Source organism: Coregonus lavaretus (genome assembly GCF_964263955.1).
Source record: "Coregonus lavaretus genome assembly, chromosome: 5".
NCBI classification, from domain to species: domain Eukaryota; kingdom Metazoa; phylum Chordata; class Actinopteri; order Salmoniformes; family Salmonidae; genus Coregonus; species Coregonus lavaretus.
In genome coordinates, this window is record NC_139992.1 from 1,504,605 (window position 1) to 1,529,918 (window position 25,314).

The 25,314-nt window shown below is 46.2% G+C and overlaps 1 protein-coding gene across 1 annotated transcript in view; it reads left to right on the forward strand.

Moving 5' to 3' along the window:
• Positions 1–412: 412 nt before the first annotated feature.
• Positions 413–25,314, forward strand: part of LOC311128780 (T-cell-specific surface glycoprotein CD28-like) — a gene marked incomplete at its 5' end in the record, with an annotated part of 42,614 nt that continues 17,712 nt past the window's right edge. Inside the window, 2 exons of the mRNA XM_084161022.1 lie at positions 413–476; positions 6,061–6,348. Of these exons, the coding sequence (XP_084017148.1) occupies positions 413–476; positions 6,061–6,348 (352 nt within the window). The remainder of the gene's footprint in view (positions 477–6,060; positions 6,349–25,314) is intronic.

The window sequence follows — 25,314 nt, forward strand, 5'->3', positions numbered from 1 at the left end:
GCTGGTCTGCTCATGCTCTGAGGACGCGGCTAGGGATGCAGTCTGGGCCGGCAGCCTTAATCACCTCAGCCACGGAGAAGGAGAGCCCACAGTCCTCGTCGGTGGCACTGTGTTATCCTCAAAGCAGGCGAAAAAGGTGTTTAGCTTGTCTGGAAGCAAGACGTCTTGTCGGCGACGTGGCTGGTTTTCTTTTTGTAGTCTGTGATTGTCTGTAGACCCTGCCACATACGTCTTGTGTCTGAGCCGTTGAATTGCGACTCCACTTTTGCCTGTTTGATTGCCTTGCGGAGTGAATAGTTACTCTGTTTGATTGCCTTGCGGAGTGAATAGTTACTCTGTTTGTATTCTGCCATATTACCATGGTTAAATGCGGTGGTTCGCGCAACACTGCAATCAGCCTCGACGAAAGGGTATGTCGAAGAAGATTGGTGTCAAGTTCAAACAGAGTGAGCCGGATGCCAGTTTGAGTTCTGGAGGTGAAATGTAAAGGGTTGAAGGTGTTGTGAGGAGTTCAGAGCCCGAGCCTTGCATTGATGGACATGATAAAGATATGTTTGGTCCAGTGAGAGTGAGATTTTTGAAGAGGGTGGAGCCAGGCCTTTTGGCTGATCCATTGGTGGTTTCAGGTTGGGTGGAAAAGACGGTGGGTGATGTTGAGTCGGTGAAGGTAACCCGAAGTCACCAACAAATGATGTTTGTTTGTGTTTCTTCAGATCAGAGGGAGCATGCGCTCCATGCGACTCCATGCGGTTAGGTACAGGGCACCATTGAAGGGAGTGATTTCTGGGGTAGCGTTAAGTATGGAGGTGGAGCAATTTAAGTTGAAGATTCTGTTTGGTGCGATGCAGATCCAGTGGGGAGCGTGGTGAAACAGAGATGACACAGTCTGTTATTTTGATTCAGAGTCTTTACCTGACAAAGTCATGTTAGGATATATGAGTTATGCTGTTAGAGCGTTTGTGCCGAATACACTGCGGTGTTACAGGTGCCATGTTTATGGGCATGTTGCAGTAGAGTTGGAGGGAGATTCCAAGATGTGGGAAGTGTGCAGGAGGACATGGGACAGAGGAATGTGTAGTTTCGGTGGAAAAAGTGTGTTAATTGTAGAGGTGTCCATGTTGCTGGGGATTGGAGGTGTCCGGTGCGAAAGAGGCAGGTTGAGGTGGCCAGGGTCAGAGTAGTGCAGAAGACGTCGTATGTGAAGAAAATAGAGGAGGGTGGATCAAGGGGGAGGGATTCTGATAGGATCCCTGTGAATAGTAGATCTGTGCCAGAACAGAGGGATCGGCCAACGAGTGATGTATGTTTCAGTAAGGTTGGCTTCTTAGCGTTTATAGCAATGATTATCAACTATACCACAGAGATGGAACGTAAGTCACAGAAAATAGATGTTGTGGGTGGCAGCTGCAGAGAAGTATTTGGGGGTATGAGACTTGACGTCAGAGGAGTTACAGGGTGTGTTGAGTGGTGGTGTCCCGTTCTCTCAGGCCGTTGGCATGGTGCAGGAGCAGATAGGGTTAAAGTAGTGGAATAAGATGGTGGGTTTTAATGAGGGTAGGGTTAGTTTCCCTTTTCACATTTTGTAATGGATTTATACTATAGTTCAGTTTGGGGCTGTAACACAACATATTTGATGCCAACTGCCGTTAAACTCCACAGAAGAAGAGGCATTCAGTTACTGTTCGATTGAACGTTAGAATGGGCAAAACGAATAACGTTGTAGGATCATCGTTGCCAGGCGCGCCGGATCCAGTCTCAGAAAAGGCCGCCCTCCTGGGCTTTTCACGCACGACAGTATCTATCTAAGGCAGAGGGGTCAAACTCATTCCATGGAGGGCCTAGTGTCTTCAGGTTTTTTGGGTTTTCCTTTCATTTAAGACCTAGACAACCAGGTGAGGGGAGGAGTTCCTTACTAATTTGTGACTTTAATTCATCAATCAAGTACAAGGGAGGAGTGAAAACCCGCAGGCACTCGGCCCTCCGTGGAATGAGTTGGACACCTGTGGTCTAGGGTATACAGAGAATGGTGCGACTAACAAAAAACATCCAGTCAGTGGCAATCCTGTGGGTGAAAACAGCTCGTTGATGAGAGAGGTCGAAGGAGAATGGCAAGAATCGTGCAAGCTAACAGGCGGGCCACAAACAGACAAATAACGGAGCAGTACAACAGTGGTGTGCAGAACGGCATCTCGGAACGCACAACTCGTCAGTCCTTGTCACCGATGGGCTATTGCAGCAGACGACCACACCGGGTTCCACTCCTATCAGCTAAAAACAAGAAGAAGAGTCTCCAGTGGGCACGCCATCACCAACACTGGACAATTGAGGAGTGGAAAATCAACGCCTGGTCCGACAAATCCCGGTTCCTGTTGCGTCATGCTGATGCCAGAGTCAGGATTTTGTGTAAGCAGCATGAGTCCATGGACCCATCCTGCCTGGTGTCAACGGTACAGGCTGGGGGGCAGTGGTGCACCGCCATACAATCTGCAGCAACTACGCGATGCCATCGCGTTAGCGTGGACCAACATCCCTGTGCAACATTTCCGATTTGTAGAATTCATGCCCCGGAAAATTCAGGCTGTTCTGGAGGCAAAGGGGGGTCCGACCCAGTACTCCCACACGGTAAAGTGATGTAAAGTGATGTATGGCCTTACATATCAAAGAATGTGACATACATTTAAAGATGTATTATCATATATTTTTTATAACACATATAAATCTCACACCGCCCATACAAGAACTTATAATTTGGATATGTATTTTCAGCATGCAAAATGTACTCAGAACATTGTTTTGTTGTTGTTGTTAAATGCATTTATTGCTTTGAAATGTATCCCAGAAATATATATTTTTTTTATGGAATATATTTTTTAAACCATACATAAATCTCACACTTAGTGATTCATTATTTTCTAATTGCATTTAGTGATAGACAACCTTATGACTCCTTTGTTGTTTCTTTTATCTACTGTAGATGATACTTTCCATCTCATTTTGAAATGACTATTATTTGTTTATTATCTATCTTTGTTGCCTAGTAACTTTACCTACAGTATATGTACAGTGGGGAAAAAAAGTCTTTATTCAGCCACCAATTGTGCAAGTTCTCCCACTTAAAAAGATGAGAGAGGCCTGAAGGCCTTGAAGATGAAACGTGGCTGGGTCTTTCAGCATGACAATGATCCCAAACACACCGCCCGGGCAACGAAGGCGTGGCTTCGTAAGAAGCATTTCAAGGTGTGTTTGGGATCATTGTCATGCTGAAAGACCCAGCCACGTTTCATCTTCAATGCCCTTGCTGATGGAAGGAGGTTTTCACTCAAAATCTCACGATACATGGCCCCATTCATTCTTTCCTTTACACGGATCAGTCGTCCTGGTCCCTTTGCAGAAAAACAGCCCCAAAGCATGGAGTGGCCTAGCCAGTCTCCAGATCTCAACCCCATAGAAAATCTTTGGAGGGAGTTGAATGTCCGTGTTGCCCAGCGACAGCCCCAAAACATCACTGCTCTAGAGGAGATCTGCATGGAGGAATGGGCCAAAATACCAGCAACAGTGTGTGAAAACCTTGTGAAGACTTTTGACCTGTGTCATTGTCAACAAAGGGTATATAACAAAGTATTGAGAAACTTTTGTTATTGACCAAATACTTATTTTCCACCATAATTTGCAAATAAATTCATTAAAAATCCTACAATGTGATTTTCTGGAAAGAAAATTCTCATTTTGTCTGTCACAGTTGACGTGTACCTATGATGAAAATTACAGACCTCTCTCATCTTTTTAAGCGGGAGAACTTGCACAATTGGTGGCTGACTAAATACTTTTTTTCCCCACTGTACATATCGACCTTAATTACCTCGTACCCCAGCACCCCATTACCTTGGTACCCTGTGTATATAGCCAAGTTATCGTTACTCATTGTGTATTCATTCCTTGTGTTATTATTTGTACATTATTTCTCTTTTTTTCTCTCTCTGTATTGTACCTTATGACTCCTTTGTTGTTTGTTGTATCTACTGTAGATGATACTTTCCATCTCATTTTGAGATTAGATTGAGATGGCATAGACAACTATTGTAGGTTGATAATTTGTGATTTAAAGGTTTTGAAAATGCACAGAAACCTATCTATGTCACGCCCCGGCCTTGAGAGCCCGGTTTTCTTTAGTTGGTTTGGTCAGGGTGTGAATTTCTATGTGTATGATCTAGATATTGCAGATCTATGTTGGCCTGGTGTGGTTCCCAATCAGAGGCAGCTGTCGATCGTTGTCTCTGATTGCGGACCATACTTAGGCAGCCATGTTGCCTACCTATGTTATGGGATCTCGTTTCTGTGTGTTTGGCTTGTTTGACGTTTAGCCTTTAGAACTTCGCGTTACGTTGCTTTTGTTGTTTTGTCGGTGTTTAATTAATAAACGAACATGTACGAATACCACGCTGCACCTTGGTCCAATCCTGTACTCAACGAACGTGACAATCTAGGTGTGAATGTTTATTTTTCTACATTATAGTCGTGGCTTCTGATAAGGTTATGGAATCACATTGTTTTTATGAAACATGGTTTAGATATTGTTGTAATCAATGACTGGTTGTACTGTAGGTTGTACTTTATAATCTACTATTATTTTGGGCTGAGTCCTTCAAGGAGTTCCATTGGGAGTTGTTTATGCCTGTTGCCCCCAGCAGGGGGAAGCACAGCAGTGTTGCCATATGCACTATACGGGCATGTATAAGGGCTTGTTTCCATCATGTAAGGGCATGTTTCCATCATATATGGGCATGTTTCCATCATATATGGGCATGTTTCCATCATATACAGGCATGTTTCCATCATATATGGGCATGTTTCCATCATATACAGGCATGTTTCCATCATATACAGGCATGTTTCCATCATATATGGGCATGTTTCCAGCATATATGGGCATGTTTCCATCATATACGGGCATGTTTCCATCATATACAGGCATGTTTCCAGCATATACAGGCATGTTTCCAGCATATATGGGCATGTTTCCAGCATATATGGGCATGTTTCCAGCATATATGGGCATGTTTCCATCATATATGGGCATGTTTCCATCATATATGGGCATGTTTCCAGCATCTGAGCTAAGACCACCAGCTACTAGATCTAGTGTTTTTTTAAAATCCTCCCTGTTTCTCAGGTTCTGGGGCTGAGTCGAGACCGCTGGTTACTTTACGTTATATATCCAGGGCCTGAGATGACATCACTAGTTACGTTATATCCAGGGCCTGAGATGACATCACTACAGCTACTTCATCTAGCCCTTAGATTTAGAAAAATTATGTAATGTCACTTTTGTAGTCTCAAAGGCATTTTTCTAACATTGTCTCAAAGGTACATTTCTAACATCGACATGACATTCTCCTCTTCTTACCTAAAACGTTCAAACCAAGACCTTATGATGACAGACATCCCTCTGTTCTTCTGCTTTTTGGATCGTATATGCCCCCTAGTGGATTAAAGCTATTAGTACAACATTACCAGAAGAACTCTGTCTTATCGAAAGAGTTGAGGAACAAAATACAATGCAAGATCAGCTAGGCAGGCCTTCCACAGTGATAAAATCAAAGCACTGAAAAAAATCCAGTGAAATGGCACAACGACGTCAAGGCTTTAGCCAACATCTCCAAGTCTGAGCCCACCTTCCACATTGCTGGGGCTTAACCCAGATGATCGATGAGGAATAGCCAATTAAATTTAAAAAATCACTAGCCTCTGTGATCCAGCACCCCCTTCAACCCATCACAGCTTCCCTCTTACCTACCATCAAGACCAGCTCCAACCATCCAGCCACGAGAAGTTGGTTAAGGTGAAACCCCCCCCCCCAAAAACCCGTCCCAGACGACATGCCTGGCAGGCTCAAAAATAGTTTGCTTACAAGCTAAGTGTACCCATAGACAATATCCTAAACGCTTCCCTCAACCAAGGTGTGGTCCCAAAGGAGTGGAAATATGCTACTATGGTGCCCCTCCAAGACAAATCCACCCAGTCTTGGTGAAATCACACCCATCTCCCTTACCTCCCTTCTAGGTAAGGCAGCTGAGATCTTCATCTCCCAGTGGGCAGTAGGAGACATCCTTCCCCAAATCGATGACCGTCAATTTGGCTGCATCAAGGGCCGTTCCACCACCCACTGCCTCGTGAACCTTACCAACGAGCTGTACAAGCACTTCGACAAGTCTGACTTCATCTGCTCACTGGTTTCCACTGACTGTAGCAAGGCCTTTGACACAGTCTGCCACAAGGTGGTCATCACCAGGCTCCTAGACATGGGACTTCAACCATCACTAATCATTTGGATTGCTGACTTCCACTGGCGTCAGGCTAATGGAGATCCTAATAAATCACATCAAAATCACATCTAACAGGCACCAGGCAGTGAAGGACCATGGCTCCATGTTGGACAGCGGTCCGACCCCAAACTGCAACCTCTTCGATCCAACAAGACCTCTCCGACCTTGAGTCATGGTTCTGCAAAGTACTTCACACCTTCTCACAGAACATCACCAGATCTACCACCACTGCACATTAATAACTCAGAGCTCCTGAGAGTTGAAGCCATAAAAAAATCCTCATCCAGGTAGACCTCCGTTGGACTGCACAGGTGGATGCGATCTGCAAGAAAGCCAGTCAATGACTGTTCCTCCTTAGGAAGCTGAAATACAGGAGGACATGGTGAAGGTGTACACCACAGATACGGCCCAGTGACAGAATACGCAGCACCAGTGTGGCGCTCTGGTTTAACCAGTAAACAGCGGGAGGGGATGGAGAAGATACAGAGCCGGGCGCATCATAATGGGCGTAGAATACAACAGCTACAACAACGCCTTTTAAAGTTGTAGTTTTTTGTTTGTTGTTGATGATTTTCTTGTGGATAGTGTGTTTATGTGAATTGTGTCAAACAATGCAGCATCGGCTGCCATTGATACTTTGTAAATAAACCATTCTATATACTGTAAATTAAAAATCCTTCAAATCAAATTTGCAAATGCAAGTATGCAAATGTATTTGTCACATGCTTCGAAAAACAACAAGTGTAGACTAACAGTGAAATGCATAGTTAAAGATAAAAAATATAACATTTAAATAGTGACAGAAGGAAAAAATACACAGTGAATAACGAATAACAATAATGAGAAAAAACAGCATGGCTATATACAGGAAGTATCAGGTAATAACATGGCTATATACAGGAAGTATCAGGTAATAACATGGCTATATACAGGAAGTACCAGGTAATAACATGGCTATATACAGGAAGTACCAGGTAATAACATGGCTATATACAGGAAGTACCAGGTAATAACATGGCTATATACAGGAAGTACCAGGTAATAACATGGCTATATACAGGAAGTACCAGGTAATAACATGGCTATATACAGGGATACCAGGAAATAACGTGGTTTTATACAGGAAGTATCAGGTAATAACATGGCTATATACAGGAAGTACCAGGTAATAACATGGCTATATACAGGAAGTACCAGGTAATAACATGGCTATATACAGGTAGCACCATGTAATAACATGGTTATATACAGGGAGTACCAGGTAATAACATGGCTATATACAGGGAGTACCAGGTAATAACATGGCTATATACAGGTAGCACCATGTAATAACATGGTTATATACAGGGAGTACCAGGTAATAACATGGTTATATACAGGGAGTACCAGGTAATAACATGGCTATATACAGGGAGTACCAGGTAATAACATGGCTATATACAGGGAGTACCAGGTAATAACATGGCTATATACAGGAAGTACCAGGTAATAACATGGCTATATACAGGTAGCACCATGTAATAACATGGTTATATACAGGGAGTACCAGGTAATAACATGGTTATATACAGGGAGTACCAGGTAATAACATGGCTATATACAGGGAGTACCAGGTAATAACATGGCTATATACAGGAAGTACCAGGTAATAACATGGCTATATACAGGAAGTACCATGTAATAACATGGTTATATACAGGAAGTACCAGGTAATAACATGGCTATATACAGGGAGTACCAGGTAATAACATGGCTATATACAGGAAGTACCAGGTAATAACATGGCTATATACAGAGAGTACCAGGTAATAATATGGCTATATACAGGGAGTACCAGGTAATAACATGGCTATATACAGGGAGTACCAGGTAATAACATGGCTATGTACAGGGAGTACCAGATAATAACATGGATATATACAGGAAGTACCAGGTAATAACATGGCTATATACAGGAAGTATCAGGTAATAACATGGCTATATACAGGGAGTATCAGGTAATAACATGGCTATATACAGGAAGTACCAGGTAATAACATGGTTATATTTAGTGAGTACCAGGTAATAACATGGCTATATACAGGGAGTACCAGGTAATAACATGGCTATATACAGGGAGTACCAGGTAATAACATGGCTATATACAGGAAGTACCAGGTAATAACATGACTATATACAGGGAGCACCAGGTAATAACATGGCTATATACAGGGAGCACCAGGTAATAACATGGCTATATACAGGAAGTACCAGGTAATAACATGGCTATATACAGGAAGTACCAGGTAATAACATGGCTATATACAGGTAGCACCAGGTAATAACATGGCTATGTACAGGGAGTACCAGATAATAACATGTTTAAAATACAGGGAGTACCAGTACCGAGTGGATGTGCAGGAGTATGGAGTAATTGAGGTACCTATGTACTTATAGTTAGGGGTAAAGTGACTAGACAACAGGATAGATAATAGACAGTAGCAGCAGTATACTGTAGGTAGGGGTAAAGTGACTAGACAACAGGATAGATAATAGACAGTAGCAGCAGTATACTGTAGGTAGGGGTAAAGTGACTAGACAACAGGATAGATAATAGACAGTAGCAGCAGTATACTGTAGGTAGGGGTAAAGTGACTAGACAACAGGATAGATAATAGACAGTAGCAGCAGTATACTGTAGGTAGGGGTAAAGTGACTAGGCAACAGGATAGATAATAGACAGTAGCAGCAGTATACTGTAGGTAGGGGTAAAGGGACTAGACAACAGGATAGATAATAGACAGTAGCAGCAGTATACTGTAGGTAGGGGTAAAGGGACTAGACAACAGGATAGATAATAGACAGTAGCAGCAGTATACTGTAGGTAGGGGTAAAGTGACTAGACAACAGGATAGATAATAGACAGTAGCAGCAGTATACTGTAGGTAGGGGTAAAGTGACTAGGCAACAGGATAGATAATAGACAGTAGCAGCAGTATACTGTAGGTAGGGGTAAAGTGACTAGGCAACAGGATCGATAATAAACAGTAACAGCAGCTAATGTGGTGAGTTTGAAAGTGTGTGTGTGTGTGTGTGTGTTTGGTGTCAGTATGCATGTTATGTCTGTGTGTGTGGGCGTATGTAGTGTGTGTCTGTTGGGGTGTCAGTGTGTGTGAGTAGAGTCTGTGCAAGAGAGTTAGTTCAAAAAAAGGGTAAATGCAGGTAGTCTGGGCAGCCATTTGATTAGCTGTTTAGCAGCCTTGTTTAGCAGCCTTGTTTAGCAGCCTTGTTTAGCAGCCTTGTTTAGCAGTCTTGTTTAGCAGCCTTGATTAGCAGTCTTGTTTAGCAGCCTTGTTTAGCAGCCTTGTTTAGCAGCCTTGATTAGCAGTCTTGTTTAGCAGTCTTGTTTAGCAGCCTTGATTAGCAGTCTTGTTTAGCAGTCTTGTTTAGCAGTCTTGTTTAGCAGCCTTGTTTAGCAGCCTTGTTTAGCAGCCTTGATTAGCAGTCTTGTTTAGCAGCCTTGTTTAGCAGCCTTGTTTAGCAGCCTTGTTTAGCAGCCTTGATTAGCAGCCTTAGAAGCTGTTCAGGATCCTGTTGGTTCCAGACTTGGTGCACCGGTACTGTGTTCCATGCGGTAGCAGAGAGAACAGTCTATAGCTTGGGTGGCTGGAGTCTGATTTTTTTTTACCTTCCTCTGACACCGCCTGGTATGGCGGTCCTGGAAGGCAGGGAGCTCGGCCCCCAGTGATGTACCGGACCGTACTCACCACCATGTGTAGCGCCTTGAGGTCAGATTCCTTGCAGTTGCCGTACCAAGCGGTGATGCAGCCAGTCAAGATGACCAATGGTGCAGCTGTAGAACTTTGAGGATCTGAGGGCCCATGCCAAATATTTTCAGCCTCTTGAGAGGGGAGGGGCGCTGTCGTGCCCTCTTCACATTGGTGTGGGTGTGTGTGGACCACAGGAGGCTGCTGAGGGGAGGACTGGCTCATAATAATGGCTGGAATGGAGTGAATGGAATGGTATCAAACAGATGGAAACAATGGAAACCGTGTTTGAAGGTGTTCAATACCATTATATTCATTCCATTCCAGCCATTACTATGAGCCAGTCCTCCCCAATTAAGGTGCCACCGGCCGCCTGTGGTTTGGACCATGTTAATTCCTTAGTAATGTGTTGTTGGTGATGTAGACACCAAGGAACTTGAAGCTCTCGACCCGCTCCACTACAGCCCCTTCGATGTGGATGGGGGCACGCTCGCCCCTCCATTTCCTGTAGTCCACGATCATCTCTTTTGTCTTGCTGACGTTAAGGGAGAGGTTGTTGTCCTGGCAACACACTGCCAGGTCTCTGACCTCCTCCCTATAGGCTGTCTCATCGCACCACACTGCCAGGTCTCTGACCTCCTCCCTATAGGCTGTCTCATCGCACCACACTGCCAGGTCTCTGACCTCCTCCCTATAGGCTGTCTCATCGCACCACACTGCCAGGTCTCTGACCTCCTCCCTATAGGCTGTCTCATCGCACCACACTGCCAGGTCTCTGACCTCCTCCCTATAGGCTGTCTCATCGCACCACACTGCCAGGTCTCTGACCTCCTCCCTATAGGCTGTCTCATCGCACCACACTGCCAGGTCTCTGACCTCCTCCCTATAGGCTGTCTCATCGCACCACACTGCCAGGTCTCTGACCTCCTCCCTATAGGCTGTCTCCACACAGCCAGGTCACTGACCTCCTCCCTATAGGCTGTCTCATCGCACCACACTGCCAGGTCACTGACCTCCTCCCTATAGGCTGTCTCATCGCACCACACTGCCAGGTCACTGACCTCCTCCCTATAGGCTGTCTCATCGCACCACACTGCCAGGTCTCTGACCTCCTCCCTATAGGCTGTCTCATCGCACCACACTGCCAGGTCTCTGACCTCCTCCCTATAGGCTGTCTCATCGCACCACACTGCCAGGTCTCTGACCTCCTCCCTATAGGCTGTCTCATCGCACCACACTGCCAGGTCACTGACCTCCTCCCTATAGGCTGTCTCATCGCACCACACTGCCAGGTCTCTGACCTCCTCCCTATAGGCTGTCTCATCGCACCACACTGCCAGGTCTCTGACCTCCTCCCTATAGGCTGTCTCATCGCACCACACTGCCAGGTCTCTGACCTCCTCCCTATAGGCTGTCTCATCGCACCACACTGCCAGGTCTCTGACCTCCTCCCTATAGGCTGTCTCATCGCACCACACTGCCAGGTCTCTGACCTCCTCCCTATAGGCTGTCTCATCGCACCACACTGCCAGGTCTCTGACCTCCTCCCTATAGGCTGTCTCCACACAGCCAGGTCACTGACCTCCTCCCTATAGGCTGTCTCATCGCACCACACTGCCAGGTCTCTGACCTCCTCCCTATAGGCTGTCTCATCGCACCACACTGCCAGGTCTCTGACCTCCTCCCTATAGGCTGTCTCATCGCACCACACTGCCAGGTCACTGACCTCCTCCCTATAGGCTGTCTCATCGCACCACACTGCCAGGTCTCTGACCTCCTCCCTATAGGCTGTCTCATCGCACCACACTGCCAGGTCACTGACCTCCTCCCTATAGGCTGTCTCATCGCACCACACTGCCAGGTCACTGACCTCCTCCCTATAGGCTGTCTCATCGCACCACACAGCCAGGTCTCTGACCTCCTCCCTATAGGCTGTCTCATCGCACCACACTGCCAGGTCTCTGACCTCCTCCCTATAGGCTGTCTCATCGCACCACACTGCCAGGTCTCTGACCTCCTCCCTATAGGCTGTCTCATCGCACCACACTGCCAGGTCTCTGACCTCCTCCCTATAGGCTGTCTCATCGCACCACACTGCCAGGTCTCTGACCTCCTCCCTATAGGCTGTCTCATCGCACCACACTGCCAGGTCTCTGACCTCCTCCCTATAGGCTGTCTCATCGCACCACACTGCCAGGTCTCTGACCTCCTCCCTATAGGCTGTCTCATCGCACCACACTGCCAGGTCTCTGACCTCCTCCCTATAGGCTGTCTCATCGCACCACACTGCCAGGTCTCTGACCTCCTCCCTATAGGCTGTCTCATCGCACCACACTGCCAGGTCACTGACCTCCTCCCTATAGGCTCTCACCACACAGCCAGGTCACTGACCTCCTCCCTATAGGCTCTCACCACACAGCCAGAGATAACAGATATCTAAACTAGGGCAAAGAGTACACCGGTTTCCTTCTTTTATGCTATATAAGGTCTATGCTTTGGTGTGTTTATGATCACCACCCCTGGTAGTTCTGTGGAACCACCACCACACACTGTGGTTAAACCTCTCACTTCCTCAACACTCTGTTAGCTGAAACAACTGTCTCTCCTAACCCACCTCAGAGTCAGACCCAGAGAGCAGGGGTTTGCCTTGCGGGGGAGAGGTGTTAAACTGTGACTGTCTGTCTGAGTCCAAATTGGCACACTATTCCCTACATAGTGCACCTACTTTTACAAAAGTAAGGCACTGTATGGAATAGGGCGCCATTTGGGATGCAGTCACTGACTTACAGTTTACAGCTCTTCGGATTATAGCAGAGCACAGCAGCCATGATGACATTTATAGGGTGAAGAGAGAGGGGGAAGAGAGAGGGGGAAGAGAGAGGGGGAAGAGAGAGGGGGAAGAGAGAGGGGGAAGAGAGAGGGGGGAGAGAGAGGGGGGAGAGAGAGGGGGGAGAAGAGGGAAAAGAGAGAGGGAAAAGAGAGAGGGAAAAGAGAGAGGGAAAAGAGAGAGGGGGGAGAGGGAGAGGGGGAGAGGGAGAGGGAGAAGAGAGAGGGAGAAGAGAGAGGGAGAGAAGAGAGGGGGAGAAGAGAGAGAGAGGGAGAATGGAGGGAAAAGAGAGGGAGAGAAGAGAGAGGGGGAAGAGAGAGGGGAAAGAGAGAGGGGGAAGAGAGAGGGGGAAGAGAGAGGGGGGAGAGAGAGGGGGAAGAGAGAGGGGGAAGAGAGAGAGGGGGAAGAGAGAGGGAGAAGAGAGAGAGGGGGAAGAGAGAGGGAGAAGAGAGAGGGAGAAGAGAGAGGGAGAAGAGAGAGGGAAAAGAGAGGGGGGAGAGAGAGGGGGAAGAGAGAGGGAAAAGAGAGAGGGAGAAGAGAGAGAGGGGGAAGAGAGAGGGAGAAGAGAGAGGGAGAAGAGAGGGGGGAGAGAGAGGGGGAAGAGAGAGGGGGAAGAGAGAGGGGGGAGAGAGAGGGGTGAGAGAGAGGGAGAAGAGAGGGGGAGAAGAGAGAGGGGGAAGAGAGAGGGGGAAGAGAGAGGGAGAAGAGAGGGGGAGAAGAGAGAGAGGGGGAAGAGAGAGGGGGAAGAGAGAGGGGGAAGAGAGAGGGGGAAGAGAGAGGGAGAAGAGAGAGGGGTGAGAGAGAGGGAGAAGAGGGAAAAGAGAGAGGGAAACGAGAGAGAGGGGGAAGAGAGAGGGGAAAGAGAGAGGGGGAAGAGAGAGGGGGAAGAGAGAGGGGGGAGAGAGAGGGGGAAGAGAGAGAGGGGGAAGAGAGAGGGGTGAGAGAGAGGGGGAAGAGAGAGGGAGAAGAGAGGGGGAGAAGAGAGAGAGGGGGAGAAGAGAGAGAGGGGGAAGAGAGAGGGGGAAGAGAGAGGGGGAAGAGAGAGGGGGAAGAGAGAGGGGGAAGAGAGAGGGGAAAGAGAGAGGGGGAAGAGAGAGGGGGGAGAGAGAGGGGGAAGAGAGAGGGGGAAGAGAGAGAGGGGGAAGAGAGAGGGAGAAGTGAGAGGGAGAAGAGAGAGGGAGAAGAGAGAGGGAGAAGAGAGAGGGAGAAGAGAGAGGGGTGAGAGAGAGGGAGAAGAGGGAAAAGAGAGAGGGAAACGAGAGAGAGGGGGAAGAGAGAGGGGAAAGAGAGAGGGGGAAGAGAGAGGGGGAAGAGAGAGGGGGGAGAGAGAGGGGGAAGAGAGAGGGGGAAGAGAGAGGGGTGAGAGAGAGGGAGAAGAGGGAAAAGAGAGAGGGAAACGAGAGAGAGGGGGAAGAGAGAGGGGAAAGAGAGAGGGGAAGAGAGAGGGGGAAGAGAGAGGGGGGAGAGAGAGGGGGAAGAGAGAGGGGGAAGAGAGAGGGGGAAGAGAGAGGGAGAAGAGAGGGGGAGAAGAGAGAGAGGGGGAAGAGAGAGGGGGAAGAGAGAGGGGGAAGAGAGAGGGGGAAGAGAGAGGGGGGAGAGAGAGGGGGAAGAGAGAGGGGGAAGAGAGAGGGGGAAGAGAGAGAGGGGGAAGAGAGAGGGAGAAGAGAGAGGGAGAAGAGAGAGAGGGGGAAGAGAGAGGGAGAAGAGAGAGGGAGAAGAGAGGGGGGAGAGAGAGGGGGAAGAGAGAGGGAAAAGAGAGAGGGAGAAGAGAGAGAGGGGGAAGAGAGAGGGAGAAGAGAGGGGGGAGAGAGAGGGGGAAGAGAGAGGGGGAAGAGAGAGGGGGGAGAGAGAGGGGTGAGAGAGAGGGAGAAGAGAGAGGGAGAAGAGAGGGGGAGAAGAGAGAGGGGGGAGAGAGAGGGGGAAGAGAGAGGGGGAAGAGAGAGGGAGAAGAGAGAGGGAGAAGAGAGAGAGGGGGAAGAGAGAGGGGGAAGAGAGAGGGGGAAGAGAGAGGGGGAAGAGAGAGGGAGAAGAGAGAGGGGTGAGAGAGAGGGAGAAGAGAGGGGGAGAAGAGAGAGGGGGAAGAGAGAGGGGGAAGAGAGAGGGGGAAGAGAGAGGGGGGAGAGAGAGGGGTGAGAGAGAGGGAGAAGAGAGAGGGGGAAGAGAGAGGGAGAAGAGGGAAAAGAGAGAGGGAGAAGAGAGAGAGGGGGAAGAGAGAGGGAGAAGAGAGAGGGGGGAGAGAGAGGGAGAAGAGAGAGGGGGGAGAGAGAGGGAGAGAAGAGGGGGAGAAGAGAGAGAGAGGGAGAATGAGGGAAAAGAGAGGGGGAGAAGAGAGAGGGGAAGAGAGAGGGGGGAGAGAGAGGGAGAAGAGGGAAAAGAGAGAGGGAAACGAGAGAGGGAGAAGAGAGAGGGGGGAGAGAGAGGGGGAAGAGAGAGGGAGAAGAGAGAGGGAGAAGAGAGAGGGGGGAGAGAGAGGGAGAAGAGGGAGAAGAGAGAGGGGGGAGAGGGAGAGGGAGAAGAGAGAGGGAGAGAGAGAGAGAGAGAGAGAGAGAGAGAGAGAGAGAGAGAGAGAGAGAGAGAGAGAGAGAGAGAGAGAGAGAGAGAGAGAGAGAGAGGTGTTGAGGACAAGGCACGGAAGACTCACAAAGCAGACAGAAATACCCACATGCACAGTGGAATGTAAAAACTCTGATCTCCAATTTGATCTTTACCGGAAGAGAATGCACAGTATTTGGGCCTGGGTTTGTGAATAATAAATGAATACATTGATTGAATCTGGTCATTAACCTGCACAGTAAACTCTGTGAATGCATAGACATATCGTGTGTGTGTGTGCGTCTGAAATTGGCACCATGTTCTCTATATAGTGCACTACTTTCCACCAGAGCTCTATGGGTCCTGGTCAACAGTAGTGCACTATACAGGGAATAGGGTGCCGTTTGGGACTCACATTGTTGCTCAACACAGTGAGAGTGGGTGTGTTGTGGTTTTAGAAAGCCCCCTCTGTGTTTTCTGTCTGAGGGTTAAACAGTCTCCTAACATCGGGGTGAATCAGAAACACTCCTCTCCTCTCCTCCGCTCTGCTGCCACTTCAGGGATGAAGAGGGCAAGATGGAGCGTAACTTCTGGATAACAGCGATCCTCCTGTCATTATGCCTTTCAGATCGTGTACTTTCTGAACACTCCCAACCTCCCAACTGCAAAGGTGAGATCAGTTTCATATTTTACAGTAATGTATACAATAATTTCTAGAGTATGAAGCTTGTTTTTCCATGATGCATCATTTAGTTGTCATGTCATCTGTCTATCATGAAAACTAAAATACCTTTTATTCTGTTACTTGAGTTGTCTTTCATAAAAAAAACATTCTGAGATGATAAATGAGAAAAATGAGGAAAAGTTTTTCAACGGCTCTCATTACAGTGATTTAGGAACAACATGTTGTACGTAGCAACACGTTGTGGGGCTGTAGCGAATGTTGTGGGGCTGTAGTGAATGTTGTGGGGCTGTAGTGAATGTGTGGGGCTGTAGCGAATGTTGTGGGGCTGTAGCGAATGTTGTGGGGCTGTAGTGAATGTTGTGGGGCTGTAGCAAATGTAGTGGGGCTGTAGCGAATGTTGTGGGGCTGTAGTGAAGGTTGTGGGGCTGTAGTGAAGGTTGTGGGGCTGTAGTGAAGGTTGTGGGGCTGTAGTGAAGGTTGTGGGGCTGTAGCGAAGGTTGTGGGGCTGTAGTGAAGGTTGTGGGGCTGTAGTGAAGGTTGTGGGGCTGTAGTAAATGGATATACTGTAGTTTACTCCTGTACTTGTAATGGTATTTCTATTCTATGTGTTTCTTGTTACAGTATCAGGTGGGTTATAACGATCACAAACCCCCAATGTTCCATAGAACAGACAGAGATGGGAGGGATGGACAGTAAAATATATTGCCATATTGAATGTTGCCGTCACAGATGGATTCATTTTATCTTCATATAAAAACCAGATAGGTTCAGAGATCCCATTGTATAAACCACTTCCTGATTGAGCAAACAGGGTTGTGTGAGGCGAGACGTAAACAACTGCCGCGCTCTGGTTCTCCACGTGTCTATGTGTCACAAACAGGTACGTGACTGTACGCTGAGTGGACAAAACATTAAGAACACATGCTCTTTTTCCGTGACATACGACTGACCATGTGAATCCAGGTGAAAGCTATGATCCCTTATTGATGTCACTTGTTAAATCCACTTAAAATCAGTGTAGATGAACTGGAGGAGACAGGTTAGGAAGGTGTTAATGTTTTGGTATACTCAGTGTACATCCTCCTCTACAGATGTTCCGGGGTGAAGTTTCCACTACATGCAGATCAAGGATCAGTTTACCCTCCCCCGATTCATAACCATTTGAAATGCAAAACTGACCCGGGATCAGCTTCTAAGGGGCAACTTCACCCTACAGGGTGTCTTGATTATTGCCGTCCCTCCTCAAACAACAGGAGTGACCCCACCAGCGCGTGTAACTGGTGGGATCTGAACCCTGGTCTCCTGCTTGGGAAACCATATTTGGGCCACGGGCAGGGCTCTGAATTAACATTTTTCATTGGTAGCACTGGTGTTCCCAACAACAACAAAAAGTCAGGAGCACAACATCAAATCTAGGAGCACCAGAAAACATGATTTTAATTGATTGAGATATAGCATATTCTGCCTATATGAACTCTAGCTACTTTTGAAGCGCATGTTGTGTTCTAGAAATAAATAAATAATTTTTTTTTGGGGGGGGGTCAAAGTTTCTTTATTTGGCTTTTAAGATAATACAGACAAACTGGTAGATGGCAAGACACAGAACCAAATCAAACCCACCCCAGCCCCATGCTTACAAACTCATATCTAAAGCCTGAAGCATTTCCTCGCCCCCTGTTTCGTTAAAAAGCTGTGTGATATGGGCTGCAGAAATGTAGCACTCTCAAATTCAAAGGCAGCGCAATTGATGCAAGGACTGACCATCCGTGATATCAGAATTATAATTTTGAACTATGTTTTAAGGCTATATACCGTAGTGTTTGTTTACATTTTACTTTGTTAAGTCCAAAGACTCCTTAGAACCAACTTCTCTGGTTTTGTGAGTCAGAAACATTAATTATAGTGTCAAAATTTACTACAAAGTGTAAATAGGATACATTTGGTCATAAAGTCAGTCTCGTTCCAAAATGTAGTTTTGTGAGTGAGTTCATCCCAACTTACTGGAGGGTTGGCTATACATTCCCACTACATGGATTACTTACGTGCCCACTTTTACCAATGATGTTCAATTGCCCAGAGACAACACGTTGTGGTACGCCTCCAGCTGCCATGTGGACATTTGTCTGCAAAGCATACACATTTCACTCAGCAAATAGGAGTGGAAATGGACTTCCATGAAGTTGTTCAACAGTCTTTGGCAGATGGTCAGGATTTGGATTTCATCCGACTAGCTTCTACTTGGGCTGTCAACCGTCAGACCTGAGACTGGTGTTTCTGGTAAGTAGCTACATGTTGTTTATAGCTAGCTAGCTAGCTACAGTTGAAGTCAGAAGTTTACATACACTTAGGTTGGAGTCATTAAAACTCATTTTTCAACCACTCCACAAATGTCTTCTTAACAAACTATAGTTTTGGCAAGTCGGTTAGGACATCTACTTTGTGCATGACACAAGTAATTTTTTACAGACAGATTATTTCACTTATAATTCACTGTATCACAATTCCAGTGGGTCAGAAGTTTACATACACTAAGTTGACTGTGCCTTTAAACAGTTTGGAAAATTCCAGAAAATGATGTCATGGCTTTAGAAGCTTCTGATAGGCTAATTTACATAATTTGAGTCAATTGGAGGTGTACCTGTGGATGTATTTCAAGGCCTACCTTCAAACTCAGTGCCTCTTTGCTTGACATCATGGGAAAATCAAAAGAAATCAGCCAAGACCTCAGAAAAAAAATGGTAGACCTCCACAAGTCTGGTTCATCCTTGGGAGCAATTTCCAAATGCCTGAAAGTACCACGTTCATCTGTACAAACAATAGTACGCAAGTATAAACACCATGGGACCACGCAGCCATCATACCGCTCAGGAAAGAGATGCGTTCTGTCTCCTAGAGATGAACGTACTTTGGTGCGAAAAGTGCAAATCAATCCCAGAACAGCAAAGGACCTTGTGAAGATGCTGGAGGAAACAGGTACAAAAGTATCTATATCCACAGTAAAACGAGTCCTATATCGACATAACCTGAAAGGCCGCTCAGCAAGGAAGAAGCCACTGCTCCAAAACCGCCATAAAAAAGCCAGACTACGGTTTGCAATTGCACATGGGGACAAAGATCGTACTTTTTGGAGAAATGTCCTCTGGTCTGATGAAACAAAAATATAACTGTTTGGCCATAATGACCATCGTTATGTTTGGAGGAAAAAGGGGGTTGCTTGCGGGCCGAAGAACTCCATCCCAAACGTGAAGCACGGGAGTGGCAGCATCATGCTGTGGGGGTGCTTTGCTGCAGGAGGGACTGGTGCACTTCACAAAATAGATAGCATCATGAGGAAGGAAAATTATGTGGATATATTGAAGCAACATCTCAAGACATCATTCAGGAAGTTAAAGCTTGGTCGCAAATGGGTCTTCCAAATGGACAATGACCCCAAGCATACTTCCAAAGTTGTGGCAAAATGGCTTAAGGACAACAAAGTCAAGGTATTGGAGTGGCCATCACAAAGCCGTGACCTCAATCCTATAGAAAATGTGTGGGCAGAACTGAAAAAGCGTGTGCGAGCAAGGAGGCCTACAAACCTGACTCAGTTACACCAGCTCTGTCAGGAGGAATGGGCCAAAATTCACCCAACTTATTGTGGGAAGCTTGTGGAAGGCTACCCGAAACGTTTGACCCAAGTTAAACAATTTAAAGGCAGTTTTACCAAATACTAATTGAGTGTATGTAAACTTCTGACTCACTGGGAATGTGATAAAAGAAATAAAAGCTGAAATAAATCATTCTCTCTACTATTATTCCGACATTTCACATTCTTAAAATAAAGTGGTGATCCTAACTGACCTAAGACAGGGAATTTTTTACCAGGATTAAATGTCAGGAATTGTGAAAAACTGAGTTTACATGTATTTGGTTAAGGTGTATGTAAACATCAAGAGGAACCAGCTTCAGGGGGATGTTGGAAGGTTGGTTCCACCATTTGGAGTGCCAGGACAAAGAAGAGCTTGGACTGGGTGGGAGGGCCAAGAGACCAGACAGAGGTGGCAGAACGGAGTTCTCGGGATGGTGTGCAGGGTTTGAGCATAGCCTGAAGGTAGGGAGGGGCAGTTCCTCTTGCTGCTCCATAGGAAGGTACCATGGTCTTGTAGTGGATGAGAGCTTAGACTGGAAGCCAGTGGAGTGTGCGGAAGAGCAGGGTGACATGGGAGAACTTGGGAAGGTTGAACACCAGGCAGAGGTTTGGAAAAAGTTGCAGGGGTTTGATGGCACAAGTGGCGAGTTTATATTTTTGTTCAGTGTACATACATAGCCTCTCCCTAGCGTGAAATGAGAGGAAGATTTTACATAGCTAACATTAGCAGATGGCCAGAATATGTCATAGCTAACATTAGCAGATGGCCAGAATACGTCATAGCTAACATTAGCAGATGGCCAGAATACGTCATAGCTAACATTAGCAGATGGCCAGAATACGTCATAGCTAACATTAGCAGATGGCCAGAATACGTCATAGCTAACATTAGCAGATGGCCAGAATACGTCATAGCTAACATTAGCAGATGGCCAGAATACGTCATAGCTAACATTAGCAGATGGCCAGAATACGTCATAGCTAACATTAGCAGATGGCCAGAATATGGATGACATCCGACTAGCTTCTACATGGGCTGTCACCTTCCTGAGACTGGTGTGTTGTTGGTAAGTAGCAACGTTTTTTGTTTATAGCTAGCTAGCTACATGTCATTATTTGATAGGTTATGCTCAACCGTGTATTTACTGTTGACTGTGTGGGGATAGTCCCTCGCTCTCTTTCTCTGTGATGGGAGCTGGGTCAGATCTGCATGTCGGGCTCCCTCGTGACCAGTATCTGTGACGAGGAGCTGATCTGCTGACCCCAAAAAACCTCAGAAGGGACAAAAAGGTGTTTTACTAATAAGACAGGTTAACACAAGTGTTTAGTAATATCAGAATCACCTTTATTTGCCAAATACTGTACATTTGCATGTACAGGAATTTGACGCCGTGGAAGTGCTGCCAAAATAAACATAATTTACGGACAAGATAACACCACTGTAGTGTATTGAGATTATGATGGTGTTAAATGTTTTTTAAGTGGAACTGAAATAATGTTGATTTTAGTATCAAGAGGGTATGTTTTAGTGTAACACCACATACAACAGACAGGAAGTGTGTTGTAGACAGGGGAGACTGGTGATTGGCCAGAAGAGGGAGCATCTTTTTGCATTGTTTATAAATAGGGGGAAAAACGAAGGAGAAGGCAGAGCAGCCATTCTGAGGCGTCGCTCTCCGGGTGTCATGTCACCTGTCACTTATGCTGAAGCTTGTGATCTGAATAAACTTATGATCAAGGATTCAGTATGAGCGGACTCCTTTGTTTATCAGCAATAATTGCCACCACTCACTCGATACGACACCACCCTTTCAACACATGCGTCACTCATCAACTCTACCTTGATTTTCAACAGATGAAGGACAGGCTCTGGTCATGGAGTCATCTGATTGAAAGACAGGTTGATCCTGAGGTCTGAACATGGAAGAGGCCTTGCACTCAGCATTAAAATGATACACCTCCATTGCTTTATATTGTATTTTGTCATTATTGAATAGAAAGGTACTATCAATGGGGAGGGGCATGGGAACACCACACAGGAAGGTATGACCACTGACATGTTTGGCCCCAGAACAACCAGACAACATGTTGACAGCTACAGTATCTGTATCATGTAGCCCCAGAACAACCAGACAACATGTTGACAGATACAGTATCATGTAGCCCCAGAACAACCAGACAACATGTTGACAGATACAGTATCATGTAGCCCCAGAACAACCAGACAACATGTTGACAGATACAGTATCATGTAGCCCCAGAACAACCAGACAACATGTTGACAGATACAGTATCTGTATCATGTAGCCCCAGAACAACCAGACAACATGTTGACAGATACAGTATCATGTAGCCCCAGAACAACCAGACAACATGTTGACAGATACAGTATCATGTAGCCCCAGAACAACCAGACAACATGTTGACAGATACAGTATCATGTAGCCCCAGAACCACCAGACAACATGTTGACAGATACAGTATCATGTAGCCCCAGAACAACCAGACAACATGTTGACAGATACTGTATCATGTAGCCCCAGAACAACCAGACAACATGTTGACAGATACTGTATCATGTAGCCCCAGAACAACCAGACAACATGTTGACAGATACAGTATCATGTAGCCCCAGAACAACCAGACAACATGTTGACAGATACAGTATCATGTAGCCCCAGAACAACCAGACAACATGTTGACAGATACAGTATCATGTAGCCCCAGAACAACCAGACAACATGTTGACAGATACAGTATCATGTAGCACAGCTTCTACAGTATGATGTGAAAAATGTTTTATTCTACTTGGAACTGGTACACATGAAGAGTTATTAAAACACTTTGTTTAGAATATCTAAATAAGTTCAGCAATTGCATTCTTCTCATATTACTCTGTAGGCCACTGACCTCCTGGAGGAAGCTTGGTCATTAGCTATAGAGAGGCATCTCACATCTACCTGTATTTATTGAACTCTGCCTGCTCGTCCCATGAGGCAAACTGTCAGATCCAGGATGGAGTGTCGTGCACTCCACCCCTCCTGCCACCCGACTGAACCTGTCCATAACCTGTAATACATAGATGGAAGGCACTTCATCACCCCCTGGAGACTTGAACCTCAGCCAGAGAGCTGTGCATGTCAGTGTGTTAGACAGACAGAACCTCAGCCAGAGAGCTGTGCATGTCAGTGTGTTAGACAGAACCTCAGCCAGAGAGCTGTGCATGTCAGTGTGTTAAACAGAACCTCAGCCAGAGAGCTGTGCATGTCAGTGTGTTAGACAGAACCTCAGCCAGAGAGCTGTGCATGTCAGTGTGTTAAACAGAACCTCAGCCAGAGAGCTGTGCATGTCAGTGTGTTAGACAGACAGAACCTCAGCCAGAGAGCTGTGCATGTCAGTGTGTTAAACAGACAGAACCTCACCCAGAGAGCTGTGCATGTCAGTGTGTTAAACAGACAGAACCTCACCCAGAGAGCTGTGCATGTCAGTGTGTTAGACAGACAGAACCTCAGCCAGAGAGCTGTGCATGTCAGTGTGTTAAACAGACAGAACCTCACCCAGAGAGCTGTGCATGTCAGTGTGTTAGACAGACAGAACCTCAGCCAGAGAGCTGTGCATGTCAGTGTGTTAAACAGAACCTCAGCCAGAGAGCTGTGCATGTCAGTGTGTTAGACAGACACATCCTTAGAATAGACCATAGAAATAGAATAGAATGCCAAGCTAGTTCTGGGACAGGTGAAGTTGTGCTCTTCACACAACTGGTTTTGACTTGTTAGGTAAAGTGTAGGCAAACTGTCTTCATAAGCACATCTACAATGGGGAGAACAAGTATTTGATACACTGCCGATTTTGCAGGTTTTCCAACTTACAAAGCATGTAGAGGTCTGTAATTTTTATCATAGGTACACTTCAACTGTGAGAGATGGAATCTTAAACAAAAATCCAGAAAATCACATTGTATGATTTTTAAGTAATACATTTGCATTTTATTGCATGACATAAGTATTTGATCACCTACCAACCAGTAAGAATTCCGGCTCTCACAGACCTGTTAGTTTTTCTTTAAGAAGCCCTCCTGTTCTCCACTCATTACCTGTATTAACTGCACCTGTTTGAACTCGTTACCTGTATAAAAGACACCTGTCCACACACTCAATCAAACAGGCTCCAACCTCTCCACAATGGCCAAGACCAGAGAGCTGTGTAAGGACACCAGGGATAAAATTGTAGACCTGCTTAAGGCTGGGATGGGCTACAGGACAATAGGCAAGCAGCTTGGTGAGAAGGCAACAACTGTTGGCGCAATTATTAGAAAATGGAAGAAGTTCAAGATGACGGTCAATCACCCTCGGTCTGGGGCTCCATGCAAGATCTCACCTCGTGGGGCATCAATGATAATGAGGAAGGTGAGGGATCAGCCCAAAACTACACGGCAGGACCTGGTCAATGACCTGAAGAGAGCTGGGACCACAGTCTCAAAGAAAACCATTAGTAACACACTACGGAGTCATGGATTAAAATTCTGCAGCGCACACAAGGTGTCCAGGCCCGTCTGAAGTTTGCCAATGACCATCTGGATGATCCAGAGGAGGAATGGGAGAAGGTCATGTGGTCTGATGAGACAAAAATAGAGCTTTTTGGTCTAAACTCCACTCGCCGTGTTTGGAGGAAGAAGAAGGATGAGTACAACCCCAAGAACACCATCCCAACCGTGAAGCATGGAGGTGGAAACATCATTCTTTGGGGATGCTTTTCTGCAAAGGGGACAGGATGACTGCACCGTATTGAGGGGAGGATGGATGGGGCCATGTATCGCGAGATCTTGGCCAACAACCTCCTTCCCTCAGTAAGAGCATTGAAGATGGGTTGTGGCTGGGTCTTCCAGCATGACAACGACCCGAAACACACAGCCAGGGCAACTAAGGAGTGGCTCCGTAAGAAGCATCTCAAGGTCCTGGAGTGGCCTAGCCAGTCTCCAGACCTGAACCCAATAGAACATCTTTGGAGGGAGCTGAAAGTCCGTATTGCCCAGCGACAGCCCCAAAACCTGAAGGATCTGGAGAAGGTCTGTATGGAGGAGTGGGCCAAAATCCCTGCTGCAGTGTGTGCAAACCTGGTCAAGACCTACAGGAAACGTATGATCTCTGTAATTGCAAGCAAAGGTTTCTGTACCAAATATTAAGTTCTGCTTTTCTGATGTATCAAATACTTATGTCATGCAATAAAATGCAAATTAATTACTTAAAAATCATACAATGGGATTTTTCTGGATTTTTGTTTTAGATTCCGTCTCTCACAGTTGAAGTGTGTCTATGATAAAAATTACAGACCTCTAAATACTTTGTAAGTAGGAAAACCTGCAAAATCGGCAGTGTATCAAATACTTGTTCTCCCCACTGTATATGATATTTACAGCAGAACATGTTTTGTCTTTGTAACATGAACACATCCATCCATTATTTGTTGATGTACAGTGGGGGAAAAAAGTATTTAGTCAGCCTCCAATTGTGCAAGTTCTCCCACTTCAAAAGATGAGAGAGGCCTGTAATTTTCATCATAGGTACACGTCAACT